This window comes from Buteo buteo, chromosome 1, assembly GCF_964188355.1.
Source record: "Buteo buteo chromosome 1, bButBut1.hap1.1, whole genome shotgun sequence".
NCBI classification, from domain to species: domain Eukaryota; kingdom Metazoa; phylum Chordata; class Aves; order Accipitriformes; family Accipitridae; genus Buteo; species Buteo buteo.
This window is the reverse complement of record NC_134171.1, coordinates 84,571,655-84,589,653: the sequence shown is the minus strand read 5'-3', so window position 1 is coordinate 84,589,653 and position 17,999 is coordinate 84,571,655. Positions and strand designations below refer to the sequence as shown.

General features: G+C 44.0%; 1 protein-coding gene across 4 annotated transcripts in view; it reads left to right on the top strand.

Moving 5' to 3' along the window:
- Positions 1-17,999, top strand: part of ADAMTS3 (ADAM metallopeptidase with thrombospondin type 1 motif 3) — a 135,381-nt gene that overhangs the window by 38,348 nt on the left and 79,034 nt on the right. For all 4 annotated transcript variants that reach the window (XM_075039321.1, XM_075039329.1, XM_075039312.1 and 1 more), the window contains one exon: positions 11,918-12,074. In XM_075039321.1, the coding sequence (XP_074895422.1) occupies positions 11,918-12,074 (157 nt within the window). The remainder of the gene's footprint in view (positions 1-11,917; positions 12,075-17,999) is intronic.

Here is a 17,999-nt window from a genome sequence, read left to right as displayed (position 1 = left end):
AAGGAGACTCTTTATCTACCAAATCTTTTATCTAGCAGGAAAATATATCTGTGCTGTCAGAAAGGTATCTGTAGGCATTCTGTCGCAGATTGTAACCCCAGTAGATGATGGACGTGCCTTAGTATGACAGCAACATGTGTGTATCTGTGCTAGCTTAATAAATGAAGCCATAGGACTATGCAAATGTGCTTCTGTTTGCCAGTTCTGTGTAGTGGTAGACTGTTCTCTGATACTCTTCTTTTTTATGACTGTTGTCATTTTGTTCATACGATCTATCCTTTGCTGAAATTTGTCTCCTATTTCCTGTGGGTGTCCGGAGTTGGCTGCGTAGGTCGGTGGTAACACAGCTATTCCACCAAGGTGACGGCTTGCCCCCCCCCCGTATTTATTTAAGAGGTGTGATGCTTGATGTGCATGCTTTACACAGTGCATGTGCTCAGGCCAGTCACCCCCCTGAGTTGCCCCAGCAAAAAGGGGTGTCAGGGGTGGGCTGCCGGCACTGCGACTCCTAATGCAACTTGCTCTTTGTCTCCTAATGCGACTTGCTCTTTGTCTCCTAATGCGACTTGCTCTTTGTCTCCTAATGCGACTTGCTCTTTGTCTCCGCTGCCGTCGGGAGCGGGTTGGCCTTTCCCCCACGTTGAGTGGGGCACGGCTGTGGCGTGACGGGGCAGACGGAAAGGCCCCTTGCCAAAAGGCTGGCCCAATTCATGCTTTCTTGCAGGAGTTGACAGTCATGCCCAGTAAAACACCAAAAAAGCCAGGGAGCAAGTGAATTCACCAACCGGGTGAACTTCCCTGCCAGGTTATGTACATAGCCCTGATGTATGTGAGAAGAACAATTGTGCCTTTTTTTGTTCATTTATCACTTTAAGCCTCTCAAAGTTGATGCTCCCTGTCCCACAGAGCAAGGGGAGCACGCAGGGCGCTGCCTTGCTCGGGCTCGGCGTCAGCTTGCCTGCCTGATCCTTGAGATCAGCGGAGGCTCAAAACAGACACCGTCCATGTACGGCGAGGTGACAGCCTGCACTCGTAACGCTGAGTTAACGTGAGTTAACGCCCTGCAAGGCATTTTGTTGTGTGCTCGTACCTAAATGGAGAGAAACGTGCTTGGCGCATGAAGAAATTCTGGAGAGTAACACTCCGGTTGATAGTCATGAACTTGAGAGAGGCATCGTGGGGCAAACTCTACAACTTCAGAATTTTCTAGGGTATTTTTGAAGAAGAAACCCGGAGAATCAGTTGATTCTTGTCAAAATAGGGATCCCATGCGGCATGAGAAATAATATCCGCCCAATGAATCGAAGGTATAACCCTGGAGCTACGCATGTAGGAAACTTATAATCAATTTCCACCCACTGTAGCTCTGTCTTGGTGGAGGCAGGCAAAGGGAAGTGTGCTGCAGGCAAAGCATCCTTCTTTGCTTTTATTTTTCTTCCAATAAATCAACCAGTGTTCGGTGTGACTCCAAAAAGTTTTCGTCTTTGGATTAAAAAAGCGAGCAGCAGGTAGCTGTGACGCAGGTTTTGCACAGTCATTGAACTGAACACACCTTAAACTAACAGAGAGGGTGAAAGGTAGTAGTGTTTTTGCGCTGAATCTGTGTTTTTAGACGAGGCAGCACCTTTTTTATAAAAGCATGTTTATATCGACTCCTTAAGAAGTTTAGACTGGAGGGCTGTCTCCAGAAACTGCCCCCCTCCTCTTTTGCCAAGTCCCATATGTTTGTCTTGGCAGGATGCGGTGTCTGCTTGGCTGGTGCTGGGGTATTAAATTGAGGGAACACAGGGCTCTTGATGCTTTTCAATAGGGCTTCTATTTAGTTAGCGGCAGGATAGAGCTGTCAGCCACCTGTGATTGTCCAACAGGGAAAAAGGGAGAAATAAGGGGGGGGGGGGGGGAGAGCCCTGGAAAACATTTTCCAATTTCATCGATAGAATGGTCAGAAGAAAGCTTTTTCTGGGAGGTAGCAGCTTTGTGTTGGTTTGACTGTTGAGTCCTTTTGCTGCGGTTCTGGCTCGGTCGGCATTGGTGGTAGGTGAAATAAATGATGATGCTAGCTGAAATTACACGGGTCAGCGCGAGCAACTTTCTTATTTTAACTTACCGCACATGGAGAATCTTCTAAGAGATTTTGTAACGAGCTGAACGAGCGATGTGTGGCTCGCAGTGAGAATAGATTCAGATACCCCAATTGTGACACTTACAGACGCTGTACATATTTCTGCATTTCATTCTTAAGGCATGTGTGGTGATTGATTCTTTTAGTTCCTGTGTATGAAACCAGGGTGCTGGGAGTCCATCTTGGCTACACTTGGAAAACCCTGGTGGAAGGTGAAACCAGGCTTTGCATGTGCAGTGTCCCTCTTGGTTAGATAGCACCTCACTTGGTCTTCATTAGAGAGAACGATGCGCAGCGTCTCTTGGTCAAATAAAGCACTCTTCTGCCCCCGCCACTTTGAAGAATGGAAGGGTTAAAAAAAAAAAAAGGAAAAAAAAAGATTTGGAGGAATGTCCAGGAGGCGGGGAGTAATTCCTTTGCATTTTTGCAAGCTTGGCCAATATGTCGCTGTTTGTCTTGATTCTTTCTCTGACTTGCTGCTGCCAGTATCCTGCTTGTCTTCCTTTCGTTCAGAAAGAGCATGTCCAAGGACTCGTTGCCTGCACTGTTCCACTTGGAGAAACGTCTTGGGCGCGGAGCAGATGCCAGTTGCAGCAGTTGAGGCAGGAGGGCTAATACGTAGCGCTGACCGAGACGTCGCCTGAGAGGCCCCGTCTTCTGTCACATGAAAGAAGAGTTTCCTTCTCTGTTTTTAAGGACAGATGCCCAGATGGTGGAGGAACCTCTTTCTAAGCAGGGTTGTTTCCTCTGCAATCCTTTGTAGCTGTCATGCACGCTCGTAGACCAGCGAAGTGTGTCATTTCACGGACCGAGGTGTATTTGTGCCCTGCTCTCCTGACCTGGGGTAGTTACGGCCCCTTTGCTCGCACTCGGGTGACAACTGATCTGAACAGTCGTGGGCTCTCAAAGTCTGACTGTACGTCTTGCAGACAAAACTTCCACTCTGCCCATGTTGGTTGCAGTCAGTGGATTAAGATCTTATTCTTCTACGTGAGCAGATTCATCCTCCTGAGCAGAGTCTCTCCCCTAAAACAGGGGTGGATGTCTTGTGCAGGCAGTTTTCCCTTTTCCCACTGAATTCTTAGCTGTCCTTGGACCGGAAAGTAACTGTTTGGCTCTTTCACACAAGCCTGCTTCCACACGTGCTCTGGTGAAAGCTGTTACCTTCTTCTCATTTCTGCTTCCCTCCTTGGTACAGTCCCACTAGATAGCTCGTTTTTGTTACTCCGTATTTGCGCCTGTATGCTGCCAAAGGGTCCCAAGTTGGAACTTCCTTCCAGAGGGAAGGTGATTTTTGCATCCTCAGATCCTTATGCTTATTGCTGTTTTTTTTCTTTACGTAGCTTGCTTGTTCTTTACCAAGGACTATTACTGCAGCCCAACTTCATACAGACAACCTCCTACTGCTGAGCAAACTCTGGCCTGCTTATTAATCTGCTGCTTATGTTATTGACAACCTCCTCCATTGGGAGATGAATGTAGAGCCCTGAACGTGATGTTAAATTTCAATTTTTTAAGCTTTTAATCTCCCCGATTTCAAATCTTCACAGTAAAGACACAGTACGTGGTATTTCCAAATTACTCTTTGTTACAGAAGGGTGTACATATCCTAAGCCAGATAAAAGGTGCCTGTAATACAAATGAAGATTCTCGTGTCAGAGGATGCAGTGAAGCTCTATTGATCATGTATCCCTCACAGTGCAGTGTAATCAATTATGGGTTGGATGACTGACTTCTTTTAGATTGTCAAGTTTTATGTCGTGGGTACAGATAAAGCAGATCTGGCATGTGTATTCAGCCGGAGCAGTACCATTTTGCTAAAAGCCTGTATAACGGTTAGTTGCAAGAAAGCTGGATCAGATAGGTAAACATTTCACTTTAGGATACCGTGAAGGACTTGGACTCCTTCTTCATTGGATTCAGTGTCGCGCAAAGGCTCTGTGTCTTCATAGAAGCAACTGAAAGCAGGCAAATAAGGCATTTAATCTGAGAGCATGAGCTTTTACAAAGGCGTACAAAGCTAGTCAGCGTGGTGTGTAGCATATCTGCATCCTCAGAAGAGAGCGGCGTTGGATATTCATCCTCCGAAGACCCACGTGAAGCACCGAATGTGCCATGGGACAGGGGTTTGCCGTTCTGCAGAGCCGACTCCAACCTACCGCGCCTGCTGTATTTAATTCGGGGCAGTGTTGTTTGTCCTCAGTTTGTAAAAGACATGGATTAAATATGTAATCCCGATTAACTGCCAGAAAAGTATTTACGTACTGCTCCTAGTTTCTAGCTCGGAGGCGAGAAAGGACAAAACACAAAAATAAACAAAAAATTCAGAGTTTTAAAGTCTGGAACAAGTCTGGTGACAAAGGAGCTGGTTAGAAAAGCTTGAATAGAGCATAGAGAGCAGGTGTGGTGTGAGAAACAGTTTATCCTTGCAAGGCACATTCTAGAATGTGATCTCATTTCTTTCTCACCTAAGTAAAAAAGGAAGATATTAAAAAAACCCAAAACCAAACCAAAAAACAACAGGAAAAAGAAAAAAAACATGAGAGAGAGGGAGAAACCTGATGCGAGCAGCCTACAAAACCAGCTTGGCAACAGACCTGCTCTTAGTCTTTACGCTTTATTCCCATGCATGCCACGTGGGTCTGGGAGCAGCCATGTCACAATTGGCAAATATTTCAATATTTTATTTCTGATTTGCTTAAAGCAGCCTCACATTTTCAGTTCTCTCACTGTTCAAAGGTGGCTTAGGAGAAATAGCTGCTAATTAATGCCTCAGTTCCCCAGAGTATCACATCAATGTTTTAAAAACTCTCTCTTTGTAGTACAAGGGCACTAAGGACAGTTTAGAACCGTAATTTATATTATTACCTTCTCTGTGGTAGATTCATTATGTCTTAAAAAAATGCAGGGTTTTCAAAATACAGATACCGGCTGAAATAAGTGCATACATGGATTAAAATAATAGATTGTGAAGATAAGTGCATGTGTAGATTAAAATAATATCACAGACACAAAAACATTGGGATGAAAGCATTTTTCACTGAAATAATTATTGTATTGTGCACTCACTCACTGCCTTTAAGTCAATGGGGAGTAGTTGAACCTGTTAGGATTTAGCTATAATTCAATGTCATTCTACTTAAACATGTACATTTTTAGTGGTATGAAAACAGGCAGCACAGAAGCCCGTAGGGACGACGATATGTTGAGCTCGCTGTGATCGTGTCACTGGTGTCATCCTCGCTGGTGGGGCAGAGAGGGGTCTCTGCGTTTCAACTAGTTGCTCATTTACAAGTGGTGCTGGGGAAACGCATCCTGACGCTTTACAGGCCAACCTGAAAAACGGAGGACTTCTCCCACTGGTATCGTTGAAGGTTCTCTGTGTTTCCCCACCACTGCCAACTTTGCCCCCTTCTGATAGAAACCTAAACCTTGCTGGTTTGCGTCCTTGGGGAGCTGGCTGTCTCTGAGCATCACTTGATGGAAAGGCGGCCAACGGCCAGTCCCGGAGCAGCGCTAGCTGGAGGTTTGCAGAGAAAAAGGGAGAGCTAACTCTATCCCGGGAGGAGTAGTGTGACACTTGGTCACTGAAACCACCGTTCCCCTCTTCTCTTGCTCCCGCTTTCCTGCTGAGAAGGCTCCAAGGCTGGAGCCCAGGAAAGCACCTGGGCGAAGAGTCACCGCGCCCTGTCTTGCTTGCTCTGGTCTTTCCCTTGGAGCCCGCGTTGGCCGCTGCCGTACAACAGAAACGTTGGTGCTCAGTTGCCCCGGAGCCCAACTCCTCATACAGACTTTGCCTTATTCACATTCAGAGACCCTTGCAATTCCTTTAGCGTCAAACCAGTATGCTCTGATGGTGTTAGAGGATCTGATGGTTCCTGGTACTAGAGCACGCAAATTCGGCTCTACTCTAAACGTGGGCTCCTTGAATCATTTTGGTGACATCTCTCTCGTTGTTGAGTGTTTTCGAGCGTCGGTATACAGATACAGATGCACGTAATGCCCGGTTTCAGCTGACAACGTGCCTGTAGTGTGTTTGGTTTATACCAGTATCTACGGATGGATCAGGCGTCCTGCCGCGCTAGGTGCTGGGCAGACACGGGTCGTGAAGACAGCTTCTGCTTAAGCTTGAGCTTATGGAGTTCAGTGAGAGACAGGAGAGAGCAGGTACAGACAGGACAGGAGCTGGCAAGGGTAAGACGTGACTGATGAGTGCAGTAGAGAGAGGTCTCAGCACATTAGAAACCTAACTTTCGTCAAGCTTTTTTCATAGGCAGTTAGGCAAGTGAGTGTTTTCTAGGGGGAGTTGCATGAGAAAAGGAAGCTTTCACGTTTGGGGGTACCACATCCAGTCTATCAGAGGGCAGCAAGAAGGGACAAAAGCCCAGAACTTGGGACAGAGGTGGGCAGTGGAGACCGGCATCAAAAACCAAGAGCGTTTACTGACCTAGTTGCATTGAACATGAGATGATAGGTAGGATGAGGATGTTCTGTCCTAGGTTTATTCTGTAAAATAAATGCACTGTAGATTTTAGCAACCCCAAGTATCTCCTACTCTCCAGTAAGACTCGGTGGCATGTGTTAGCAGTACTTGACTTGATAATGGCCAGTAGTGTGACCCTGCTGCCGTGCTAAACAAACTCTTTCACTTGCTGACATTCGAGGGTGGGCTTTTCAAAACACACCTGAGAATTAAATGGCTTGCCCTTACTGCAAACCACTAGAAATGGGGCATTTAACTTCCTAAAATACTTTTGAAAATCCCACCCGTAATGTTTACTCTAATACCGAAGTTAAATGTATCCATTCTTAATGGTCACTCCACAGTTCTCTGTTGTGCTCTCTGAATGAATGGTTCTTTCCTCTCTCGCAGCTAATACCCCATGCATATTTACACGGAATCGTGTTCTCCCTTAAATGCTGTTGATTTTGGCTCAGTAAGTGATTCCTTAGTTTAACCTGCCCTTGTAGGTTATTTTCTCAAGGCTTTATATTGTTTGTAAGTCCCTTATTATTGTCTGCGTCTTTTTGCATTGGAAAAAAAATACATATATGCCTTTTTCCAGGTTTTGCTTTATCAGCAGACTGTCCAGTAAAGAGTGCATCGTTTGCTGTCCTCTGGGAAGTCCTCCTAGGTGGGCTGCCTGTGCCAGACTAGATTTGGCCTTGCTCCCAGTTACCTTTTATTATGAACTCAGGCAGGACTTGCTCCTGCATCGGTTAAATTCAGGGGAAAGGTTTTCCCTCAGTTTGCTATGCACCATTGCTTCTGGGTGGAGGAGGACGAAAAGAGCCGCGGGGATGAAACGTGTGAATGGTCGGGAGTCATTTAAAGACAACCGTAGATATTAGCGGGGTGGGCGCGCGGAAGGTGCTAAACAGACCTGCGGCAGGTTTCCCCTGTGATACCCCTCAGGGAGGGGAATTTGCTGCCCTTTTCAAAATGGGAGAAAGGAGTCTGCAGGAAAGCCGAGAAGTTAATGCGTTTCCCCTGAGCCTCAGTCAAGGTTGAAATGGTGCTGGGAACAGGCGGGTTTATTTCCAGCCACCGTGCCTCAAAGGCTTCTTTTTGCTTTTGGTAGTTTTGTTGTGTGCCCGTTTTCATGATTTAAGAATAATTAGGACAGTTCTAGATAAACTTCCCAGAAGCACAGATTTCAAACTGCATTCTTCAGTTGATGGAAATTTTGAACATTGTTAATTTATAAGAAAAAGTAGTAAAATTAATAGCATTCCAGGATTTCAGACTATGCTTTCCTGTATTGCTCCATAAATGTGCTTTTGTGGAAAAAAAAATTTCCACTACATACTTCTTTCTTGAAAATCCACCGCAGTCTTTTCTCCAAGTGAGCCTTTAAAAATATGTGCTCTAAACACCTGCTTGCTTTTCTCTCCGGCTAGTGGAGAAGAAAATGCTGCGTTGACAGTAAAGTTTACAGTGAAGATTCACTTGAAAATGCACTACCTGCTTATGCCCCTCTTTCTCCATTAATGTGGAAAATTTCAAGCTCTTTTTATTGATGAAACCGGGGGCAGGGGGGCAGGGAGTTGGAATGGAAAGCAAGCTGGATTCTGTATTCATGCTTGCCTGTAGGCTGTTAAAATGGACCAAAACTGTGCCTGTTAATTCTAAAGCTCATTTTCCAATACAAGGGGAAAAAAATCAATAATTATAAAAATTTATCTGCGCTCATTTGCAACATGCTTTGTAAGATAACACCACTGTAGTATTATAACTCTTACGTATTAAATGCCAGACATGTTAACATTTGTGCTTTTTACTGTAGTGGTGAAGCAAAGCAAGGGTGGGTGAGTATCCCAAAAGTGTGGGCAAATTAATTATTCCAAAGCATGTGAAACTTGTTCAACATCTGCACAAGTGATACAAAATCATACCTTCGAAGGAAGCAAAGAGTAATACAAGGCTAAAAGATGTGGGAGGGATGAGGAACAAAGTAGGTGAGGAATGATGCTGAATAAACCCCGAATGTGTTCTGGTTAGCATGACCAATGTGCCCTTTTTCTTCTTCTTTTTTTAATCCGTGTTTTCCCTTCATCAGCCCTTTAGGTTTGGCCCTTTGACTACAAAGCCACAATGGCCTGGTCTCCACTGTAATTCTTCCTTTCTCTTGGGACTGTGGGGAACGCTGTTCTTCCAAAAAGCACATCGCCACATGTGGTAAATGGTCTGTGCGTGCAGCCTTCAGCTTGTGTGAGCCATTTGACAGCATGTATTTTTAATTAAGTTCTCCGCTGTGCCGGGGGAGGTTGCGAGTCGTACTGGAGGTCAGATCACGGCTCTCGCGCTGGATCTGCGGGAGACGTTGCTCTCTAGGAACACGGTGTCGGTGACAACCGTCGGTTGGAAATCCAGCCCTTTAGCTTCATTTGCAAGTTTTGCAGAGAAACTGTGTCGCATTTGTTCACAATTATGGGCGTGAGTCCCCTCGATGCAGTTCAAATCCACTGAAATTGGTGGAGTTAGCTGCTACCGTGAAGACGAACGAAAGGTAGAGATGCACCTTACAGCTGTATAAATAATCATCCATAAAAGCTGTTTTAAAAGGAAAAAAAAAAAAAAAAAAAAAAGGTGGGTATGAGATACAGTCTGACTGAAGAGGGATCCAGCTTGGAAAAGGGACGGGACCTGATCTGTGTGTGATTCCAGGTGTGTGCCAAGGCAAAGAGACTGCTCTGCGTCTCCCGACGAAAAACCCGGCGTGTGCTGCGGTAATTGTGCCAGATTGCAGCAGGCTGGGAGCGGTGTAGGTGTAGGTGTAGGTGCCGGTCCCTTCTGCCAGGGGTCATACTTTGTGAATTAGCTTTTTTTTCCCCCCTTGTGATTAGTTTTGCATGATTAGGTGAAAAGGGATGTTCGCTTTGGGTACCGTTCCTCCTAATGAGTAATTAGACTTTTAAAATAGCAGCTGTTTCTGTCTCATATTAATACGGCCGGGTTATCCGCGTCAGTGAATTAGGAAGGAGGCTTTTGAGGAGCAGACAATGAGTTGTGGCTGAAGGGGGGTGGAATGTGTTAGGTCTGTCAAAGTGTTTTATGGAGAGTTGTGAAAATGGAAACTGTACTTGATGCTTGCAGATTATTCTTATATGCCTTTTACAGCAAGGCACACCCATTCTCAAAAATATAATTGTGGCTCGCTCTTTGTAGTTTTAACACAGACAAGAAAAAGCATACACGTCGAAGCTGGGAAGTGAAGCCAAGCTTCGCTTTTGCACTGAGCACTGCTTTTGGATAGAACTGCTTTCAACTCACAGGCAACAGCTTCGTAGAAAATGGGTTATTTAAAAAAAATCTTTATGCCCAGATGAGGTCTACACCAGTAACATAGCAGCTGTAGGTACGAAACTTAGTTTTGCTCAGAAAAATGGCAAGCAAATAAGCCATTCACATGCAAAGGGGACTTGTTAATTCCCAGTGTAATTATGTGTACTAGCCACATGAAAAACTGACTCGTGACACTAACCTGAGTTATTCCAACCAAAAATCTTGTTTGTTACTGCTACTCAAGTAATGAAAACAAAGGAAGAATGTAGTATTTAGATTTAGGTAGTTTAGCCAATATTTGAAGAAATTCATTAACTGAAAATTTGAGTGTACATGTAAGAAAACACACAGAGCATGGACAGCTTGTGGTGAAGTACTGTTTGTGACATTTTGAATATTTTTATTAAAATATCAATTTTTACACTGTCATGTATCGTCACAATTCTGTCTACTTGTATTTGACAAATTATCTAAGCATGGACTGTCGGAATCCCCATTTGTTGAAAAAAAACAACACCAAAACAAACAGAGACAAAACCTGTGTAGCATTGCCATAAATAAGTTTGATGGCATTCAAAGCTGGAGTATAGGATTGCAACTGTACCTCCTCCAGCGGAGCTGCGGAGGCCCTGGAGCAGTTTGCCGAGCTGTCAGGATTGTCTCCTTTGGGTTTGGGGGTTTTTCGGTGGTTTTCTTTTGTTGTTCATGCTTTGTACGTGTCTATGGTTGCAGTAAAAGCCATAACTGTAATTTCTACTTTACGTGTAGTGAAATCCTCAGTTACGTTAGAGTAACTGAGCTCTCTTGTAGGAGTTTTTTTGGTTTATGGGAAAAACCAATGCATCGCTCAGCTGATAGCGAGCAAGCGGCAGCTGTAGCTGAAGTTATATCCTGCCCTATTATATATACATACATATATATATATATCTGTACAAGACCTCAGCTCACCTGTGCAACCAACGCGGGTGGGATGAGAACGGGAGGTTTCGCACGCCTTGCTTTCCAGCTGAGCAGAGCTCGCGCCTCAACTCTCGAGCAAAAAAGTTTGCAGGAGTCTTACTGCAGGTTGGCCGTGGGGCATTTGCCGCACCACGTCAGACACGCCGGCTGACATGATGTTCTTGCATGACCAACATGATTGTTCGGCGTGAGTTCTCCTACGCGATGTTCTTGCTTTCGCTGGCTGTGCTGGAAGTTTAGTCTTGCTGCCCTTAGATAGAAGCAGGGTTTTTTAAGTGACTGTTTCCTTGAGTGTATTGCCAGATTTCCTTCACTGTTACTTACCGTGATTTATATTCGAGTGCCAGCAAAGAAATTTTTCCTCCTGAGCATGAATCTCTCTTCCCTTAAACTGGACTTAAGCAAGTGTGACTTAGTCCAGTGAGTTTAATTGTGGTGATCGCCGGGATAAATCTGCCTTGTCTGCAAACCTGTCCCGCAGCTTTTACAGGTGGAAGACATAAAGGGAAAGGGGTTTGAAGAATTGTCAATAGCTACATAGTTACAGGATGGAACAGTATGTGTTCATTTAAGTAGGAAACCATATGGCTTCTGCTGGTTTTAATGAAGTACAATGAAGGGCCTGAGCCATAAGGGGTTCAGAATATATATGGGTTAAGGATTAGCAGAACATTGCAGTATGCGATGCTCAGCGTGCCGTGCTTAGATTACAAAATAGCTGTGCATAACATACAAATGGTCAACTCCTACATGACTTCGGTCTTAGTTGTGTTTTTGAAGGGGTAATGTATCTCATGCATATACAAGATCTTCTCTTAATGCCTTTGAACAGTGGCCTCAGCCAGACGACCATCCCCAGAGTGCAGAGGGATATCACCTCTGGCAAGAAGTCCGTGCAAAGGAAACCCAGCGGTAATTTGAGTCTTACAGTACAGTAATATGCTGAGTGTTTTATGCTTTGCCCCTCTCGATATTTGTTTTTAAAGCATCAGGACAGCTCTTTAGGCTCTCAAATGACATGTTGGTGTGCTTTCTCTCTTCCTCACCAGGCTGGAATGATAAGAACCGATAAGGATGAATACTTCATTGAGCCTTTGGAAAGAGGAAAGCAAATGGAAGAGGAAAAGGGAAGAATCCACATGGTATACAGGCGATCAGCTGTAGTACAACATCCCACCGATATGCTCCCTGATGTCCATACAGAAGGTACAGTACCCCCGTGTTGATTGTTTACAAATCTATTCCAGGTAACTTGAGCCTATGGTAGCTTTTGAAAGCAGTAGTTTTGACTGAGCTGTTTGAAAAGAAAATGTTTAAATGTTTTGCTGAAATTTGCTGTCGGAGTCACACACGCGGTTTGTCTGCCAAGAGCAGCGCGCATGTGCTTCCATCTAGGAGAACAGAACTCAGCCACAAAGTGTTCTTGTTAAGAAATGTTGCAAAACGCTTGGTTTTTCCTTCCTTCAACCAAGGGCAAATTTTATACTGATTGAAGTGGAAACAAGCCTTGAGCTCTACATAAGTTGGTAAGATGTTGTGGGACATGAGGTGTCAATAGAAATACTCATGTGACTTTAATGTTCTAAGTTGTTATTAAGGCTCGCCTATCCATACAGCTTCTGTTTAAAGTTTGGGTCCTATTTCTTTCTGTGTAATAGCTAAATTGTGCCAATGACTGATACTGTTTTCCTCCTACTACTGGTTGCAATTAATGCAGTTTGAAGGCAGTTCTCTTGATCTGATATATTTTGACATATCCAAGGATTCCCCTCCATCTTGAAGATAATGTGGTTGGTCCATCTGAGAATAATTATTGTGTAGTTTAATCCATTTCCTTGTATGTTTTTCCGCCCCTTTTAATATTATACAATCCTTACAAGCCAACACATTGCATAGTGAATGTTGAGGTTTTCTGACGCTATGGGCTGAGGATGAAAGAGCAGCTCTATTCCTCTTCAGTGCTCTGCCTTGTTTTTCAACATCTCTCAGCTTCTCAAATTCCTATTTGTACTTTATGCTTACATGTTCTTGGAACTTAAAAGGGTTTGAGACGAACAACAACAACTATATACAACACACAGAACTAGACTTAGATACAAATATTAAACAGAGAGAAATCAAGCAGTCCCTCACTGCCAATCCTCACAGACTTAAATTATTTGGTGTGGTTTTGGAGTTCTGCCTCTGAAAAAGCAGGTGGGAATTGACAGCCATTTCAAATAAAATCCTGTCAGGCTTTCATTAGTCTTTCAGAAGGTAAGTCCATGCTGCCGACTGCAATATGGCACAGCGGTATTGCGGCAGGCTTGGGAACCAGCAGCAGTCCCAACCATGCAGGCTCTTCGATCTGGCTTTTCTCCAAGACCTGTGCTGCCAAAGGTACTTTGCTTTTGGTACCCCAGGAAGGTCGTTCAAATCTAGCTCATGCATCTCTGCTGTGCGATTGACTGAATGGAGCTAAATAAGCCTTTGTGGTAGTGGCAATGGGCTCAGCGCTATGTTTCTGCGTTGAAACCACTTGGTCAGACAGGCTGGCAGACTCAGACCGTGGTTAGAAACAGCACGTACTTGACGATGGACCTTCTGGGTCTGCTTCGGTGAATTCAGCATCTCTTTCCTCTACAAATTATTCAGGAATTTCTAAATCACAATTCATAATATATGAAGATTAGCAAGACAATAAACATCTAAATGGTGAGTCCTACCTCAGAATCTTTGAATGTTGTCTGGGATTTGGTCAGTCCTTTGAGGATCTTCATGTCTTCAGTGCCTTCTTATCTTTCATTTTGTCAGAGGGAGCACTAAAGAACAGCAGCTACCTTTTTGTAAGTCACAGCAATATTTTTAGTTAGTGTCAAAGCCGAGTGTCTGCAGCTGATTTCTTGTTTATCAAGCACTTCAGACCAAAAAGGCTTGTTTCTTGTAGATCGCTTTATTCCATTCTTTGGCAGAGGGGATCTGTTTCTGTGATGCTATGCATTGTTATTTTAGCATTTGTCTGGAAAAGATCGATGCAGTATGTAATACAGGTCATCTTGGCAAGTGGAACCGAGAACCAGAAGGGTGGATATGGATACCTTGAGGGCATTCAGCAAGGAAGGAGCATCACGAAAGGAGCCAGAACTTGATCAAACGTAGACAGGCTAAGGGAACTTGCTGCATTCCATATAATTCTGAGAAAGGTACAGCTTTTTATTTTAAATGGCAGCAGAGGGTATGAGAGAAGAGAGGTGCTTGTGTCTGCCGCTTGATTACAAGGCTTGTCGGTCCTGTCCTGAAACAGCGGAATGTATTGTGATGTTCCTGGGAGCGCTCTGAAACCCGGCTGCTGCTCTAGAGAGCTGGGCTCTGCAGATCCCTGGGTCTCCAACCTGTTCTGCCCCTAGAAAAAATGAACAAACCTTTGGCTATGGTACAGTCCAGCAGTCTGTGTTCATGGTATGCTCTGGTAGGTGTTTTATGCAAAATGTGCCGATTAGGGAACTCAACCCAGGCTCTGTCTCTTTATTGTACTTTCTGGGACCAGTATTTCCACACTTAGTTTCTATCCTTTGCAAGATAGTTGTCTTCCCTCCCCTTTCTTCCATAAGTTGACATGCACATTGAAGGAAAACTGTTCACCCGCTTTTGTACCACTGTGTTTACAACTAACTTGTTGATATGTTTTTAATTTAAAGTTCCTAGAGTAATAGCCACAGGTTTGTGGATCGCTCGTGTGTAACCATACCTAGCTGAGAGTGCCTGGTGATGTCCGGGTATGGTCCAGTCCTGCAGAACATCCAGCTTACCGTGGTAGGAAAATGGGGATGTTTTATACTTCCTAGATTGCTGCCGTTATTTTAACTGAGCTCTACTCCTGTAAGACCCCCAGACCATTCCGTGCCAAAAGTTTATATTCTTTGGTAAAACTTTACCTACCATGAAAGAATTGCCACTAGAAAATAGAAAATGTTGTATGGGTTTTTTGGCTTCCGTATTTATGTATTCTGGCACTGTCTTGGTTTTGCTGATCAGTTAGGTCGCTTGCTAATCTGTAAGGTCATTTACAACATCAGGCGAGTGGTGCTTGCATGTCCGTATCTGCGCCTGTTGAGCTAAACCAAATGTGTGAGTCTTATTAAAGTTTGTCTTTACAGAAGATTTTTAACCTCCTTTCTAATGGACTTTATACACAGAAGAATTCCCCTTGATTATTGCCTTGCCAAACAGTTTAATGTCCTAGAAAAACTGCTTTTTTCTATAGCTCATTTTGAGTTTAAAAGTGGCCAGAGAACCTCTCAACAGCCCGTGTATAAGAGCATTGGCTGATCCTGGCACAGATAACGGTATGGCCTGCCTGCGCTTCTGTGAGAATGCCGTACATGTTGCAACTACTGTTGATATCTTGAACTTTCTCCTAAGAGGGTTTCTTAAAACGTGTTAGGTGAGCTATCTTCTAGAGGTGAGCTTCCATTGGTCTTTAATTTTCAGATGTGTCTAAAGCTCTCCACTTGCCGGTGTGTTGTGGAAGCTGGAAGGCTTTCTGTTCTTTTCTGTTTTTCAAAGAAGAAAGTTAGATGGAGGCTGGCTAGCTTTCCCTCCTGGTCACTGTTCAGCTGGAGTGATTTCTTTGCTTTTAGCCACCTTTCGTTGTCATTGACTAAGCCCTGTTACTAACTACTCCCGATTGGGTAAAGCCTGATCTTTATTGTACTGTGATCCTTATTATATAAAGTAGACTGTAGTCTTGTCTGCAGTGTTGTTTGGTAGTTCCACCTTGGCTCAGATCAGGCACAACAAAGGAGTAAGTTATATTGCCTTCGTCTTTATGTCTTCAAGATGTTTTTTAAGATCCAGGCACGATCAAGGTTAAAGCAAGCTGCTGAAGCCCGTGGAGCCTGAGGAAATGTTTGGCCCATGTGATGGGTTAACGTTGCGGCTCTTCTAAATAAATCAATGGTGACCGTTAATCATGTTCACAGGAAATCTCTCCTATTTATTTTTGATGTTTTAAAGCTTTTATGCACATTTGAGTTCAGGAAATAGATCTGGCTATTACGCCACGGTGAAACAGTTTGGAGTGGTTAAGTAGTCTGCTACATATGGGTGCATGAAAATCCTTCTCGATGTTCTCTGCCCCTGCTCCCCACCACACATGCCCAGTGCCCAGACAAGAGGCAGAAAAGCAGAATACGGTCTGCTGGCAGTTTAGAAGTTCAGCCGCATATTTAGCCGATGTAGACGAGAATCCAAGGTTTCAGTACTAGATGACAAGATGACTCACTGAACTAGATACTAAGATAAAAAAGTACTTAAAATTGTTGATGTCAGTGAAGTTGTTACAAAAACTGGGAAACGTTGTGTAAAAGCCTTCCTCCACAATGAAATAGGACGTACTGTGTTGTGTTCTCTCTACAAGAAGTCAGTTTTATAAGCTGCTATTGTCATGAAAGTTTCCAACTCCAGCTATACGGAAGAAGCTTTCAGTCTGACAGGACGTCTGGTGTTCCTGCAGGATTTCGTAAAATTTGGGAATTTGTTGGACATTTTTCAAACCATCTGACAGAATGAGCGTAGTTCTACGTCAAAAAAAACTACCACGTGAAGACCAAGGTTTTAGGAATGATCGCGATGTAGGGGACCGTTTATTGGTTCATATACTGTGTTCTCATAGAAATGAGCACACATGTATGATCTATCTACTTCTCTTTCCTGTTTTTCTTTATTGCAGTTATTTGTGATGAAGTTTCAGCGAGCTTTCTTAGAAAGGCGGGAACCAGGAATCTGCATTTCTGGGGCAGATACTGGGATGCCTCAAGCTCTACTGGATAGCGTGGCTTTAGCCTTTCCACTTTTGCAGCAACATAACCGTACCCTTGAAGCAGCAAACACCCTGTGCTGATTCCTATTTACGGTATCCATGGCTATCCATAGCCTCTTTAGGGAATGACGGCGTATGGCGTGCACTGCCCTATTGTTTTCATCATTTGCTTTGTGTAGAGATTGGTTTCCTTAGAAGTGCATTGCATGAAACACTCAAGAAATTAGGTGGGAAATCCTGCCTCATTCATTTGAGGAATGCTGTAGGATTACAAACCCGTTAACATTTATGGATAGGCTTTGGTGTTCCTTCCCTCTGCATGTCTGTGCTAGGAGGAGTGCTGGGGAGCTTCTGCATCTTTGCACACTGAAATGCTTACACAGTCTTTTTTTAAGTACTTTTTTTTTTTTTAACTCTTTTGTTAAGCATAGGGAAGAGCCCCTCAAAACACTTAGCAGAAGATGGGGAGCAATGTGAATATCGCAGAGAGAAAAGTGAAGTGGTAAGATAGCAGATGCTTTTTTTTCTTTAAATTTTTTCTTTTTAATTTCATCATCTCTCAAGTTAAGGAGCTAGGAGAATATACCAGAGGCTGAGCCTTTAAAGAGATGGTGCAGATATCCTTTCCTTTGAGCTGGTGGGCGCCTGTTGTTCTTTGTGTCTGTGCGCACCCAATTTAGACTCCTTGAAGGAACCCTTCATTAGTTATTGCCTTTTTATACCTCACGCTTTTCAGTCATTCTGGTGTGAATATGGTCTCTTGCGTATAAATGGCCCTGAATAGTTGGTGGTGGTTTTATGCTTAGAAAATGCCTCTGCGCTCACTCCGTGCTATCAGGGAAATGTGCATGATGTTCTGTATTTTGACAGACTGATGGCAGGAGTGGTTATTTGTATTTCATGGCTAATCTATCTGCTAATTCAAAGGACCTTGTTTTACTGTATTTCTTGGAACCTGATCTTTCTTCTGCTAACACAAGGCAACGCAGGGCCCTGCAAGGGGTAGGAGGTCCTGACCAGTTGATGTTAAAATAATTTAAAAAAGCAACAACCTAATGAGTACCTGCGGTCTCCGTTGCCCTGGGTAAGGCAGGTCTGAAGTGCTGAGCCTGGGTTAGTTCTTCTGCGCAGAGGAAGCTCTTTCTCTTCTGCAGGATGGTAGCCAAGGCCTCCCCTGGGAAGCCCCCGCTATTGAAAACCACTTAGACGTAGTAGGATGTGACACAGCATCAACAAACGTCAAGTGTATATCTCCCCTGGGAACAGAAAAGACTCTTGATTGTTCTTCCTTGCGAAGAACTGGGTCAGACAGGAGTCATGCAGAAAACCAT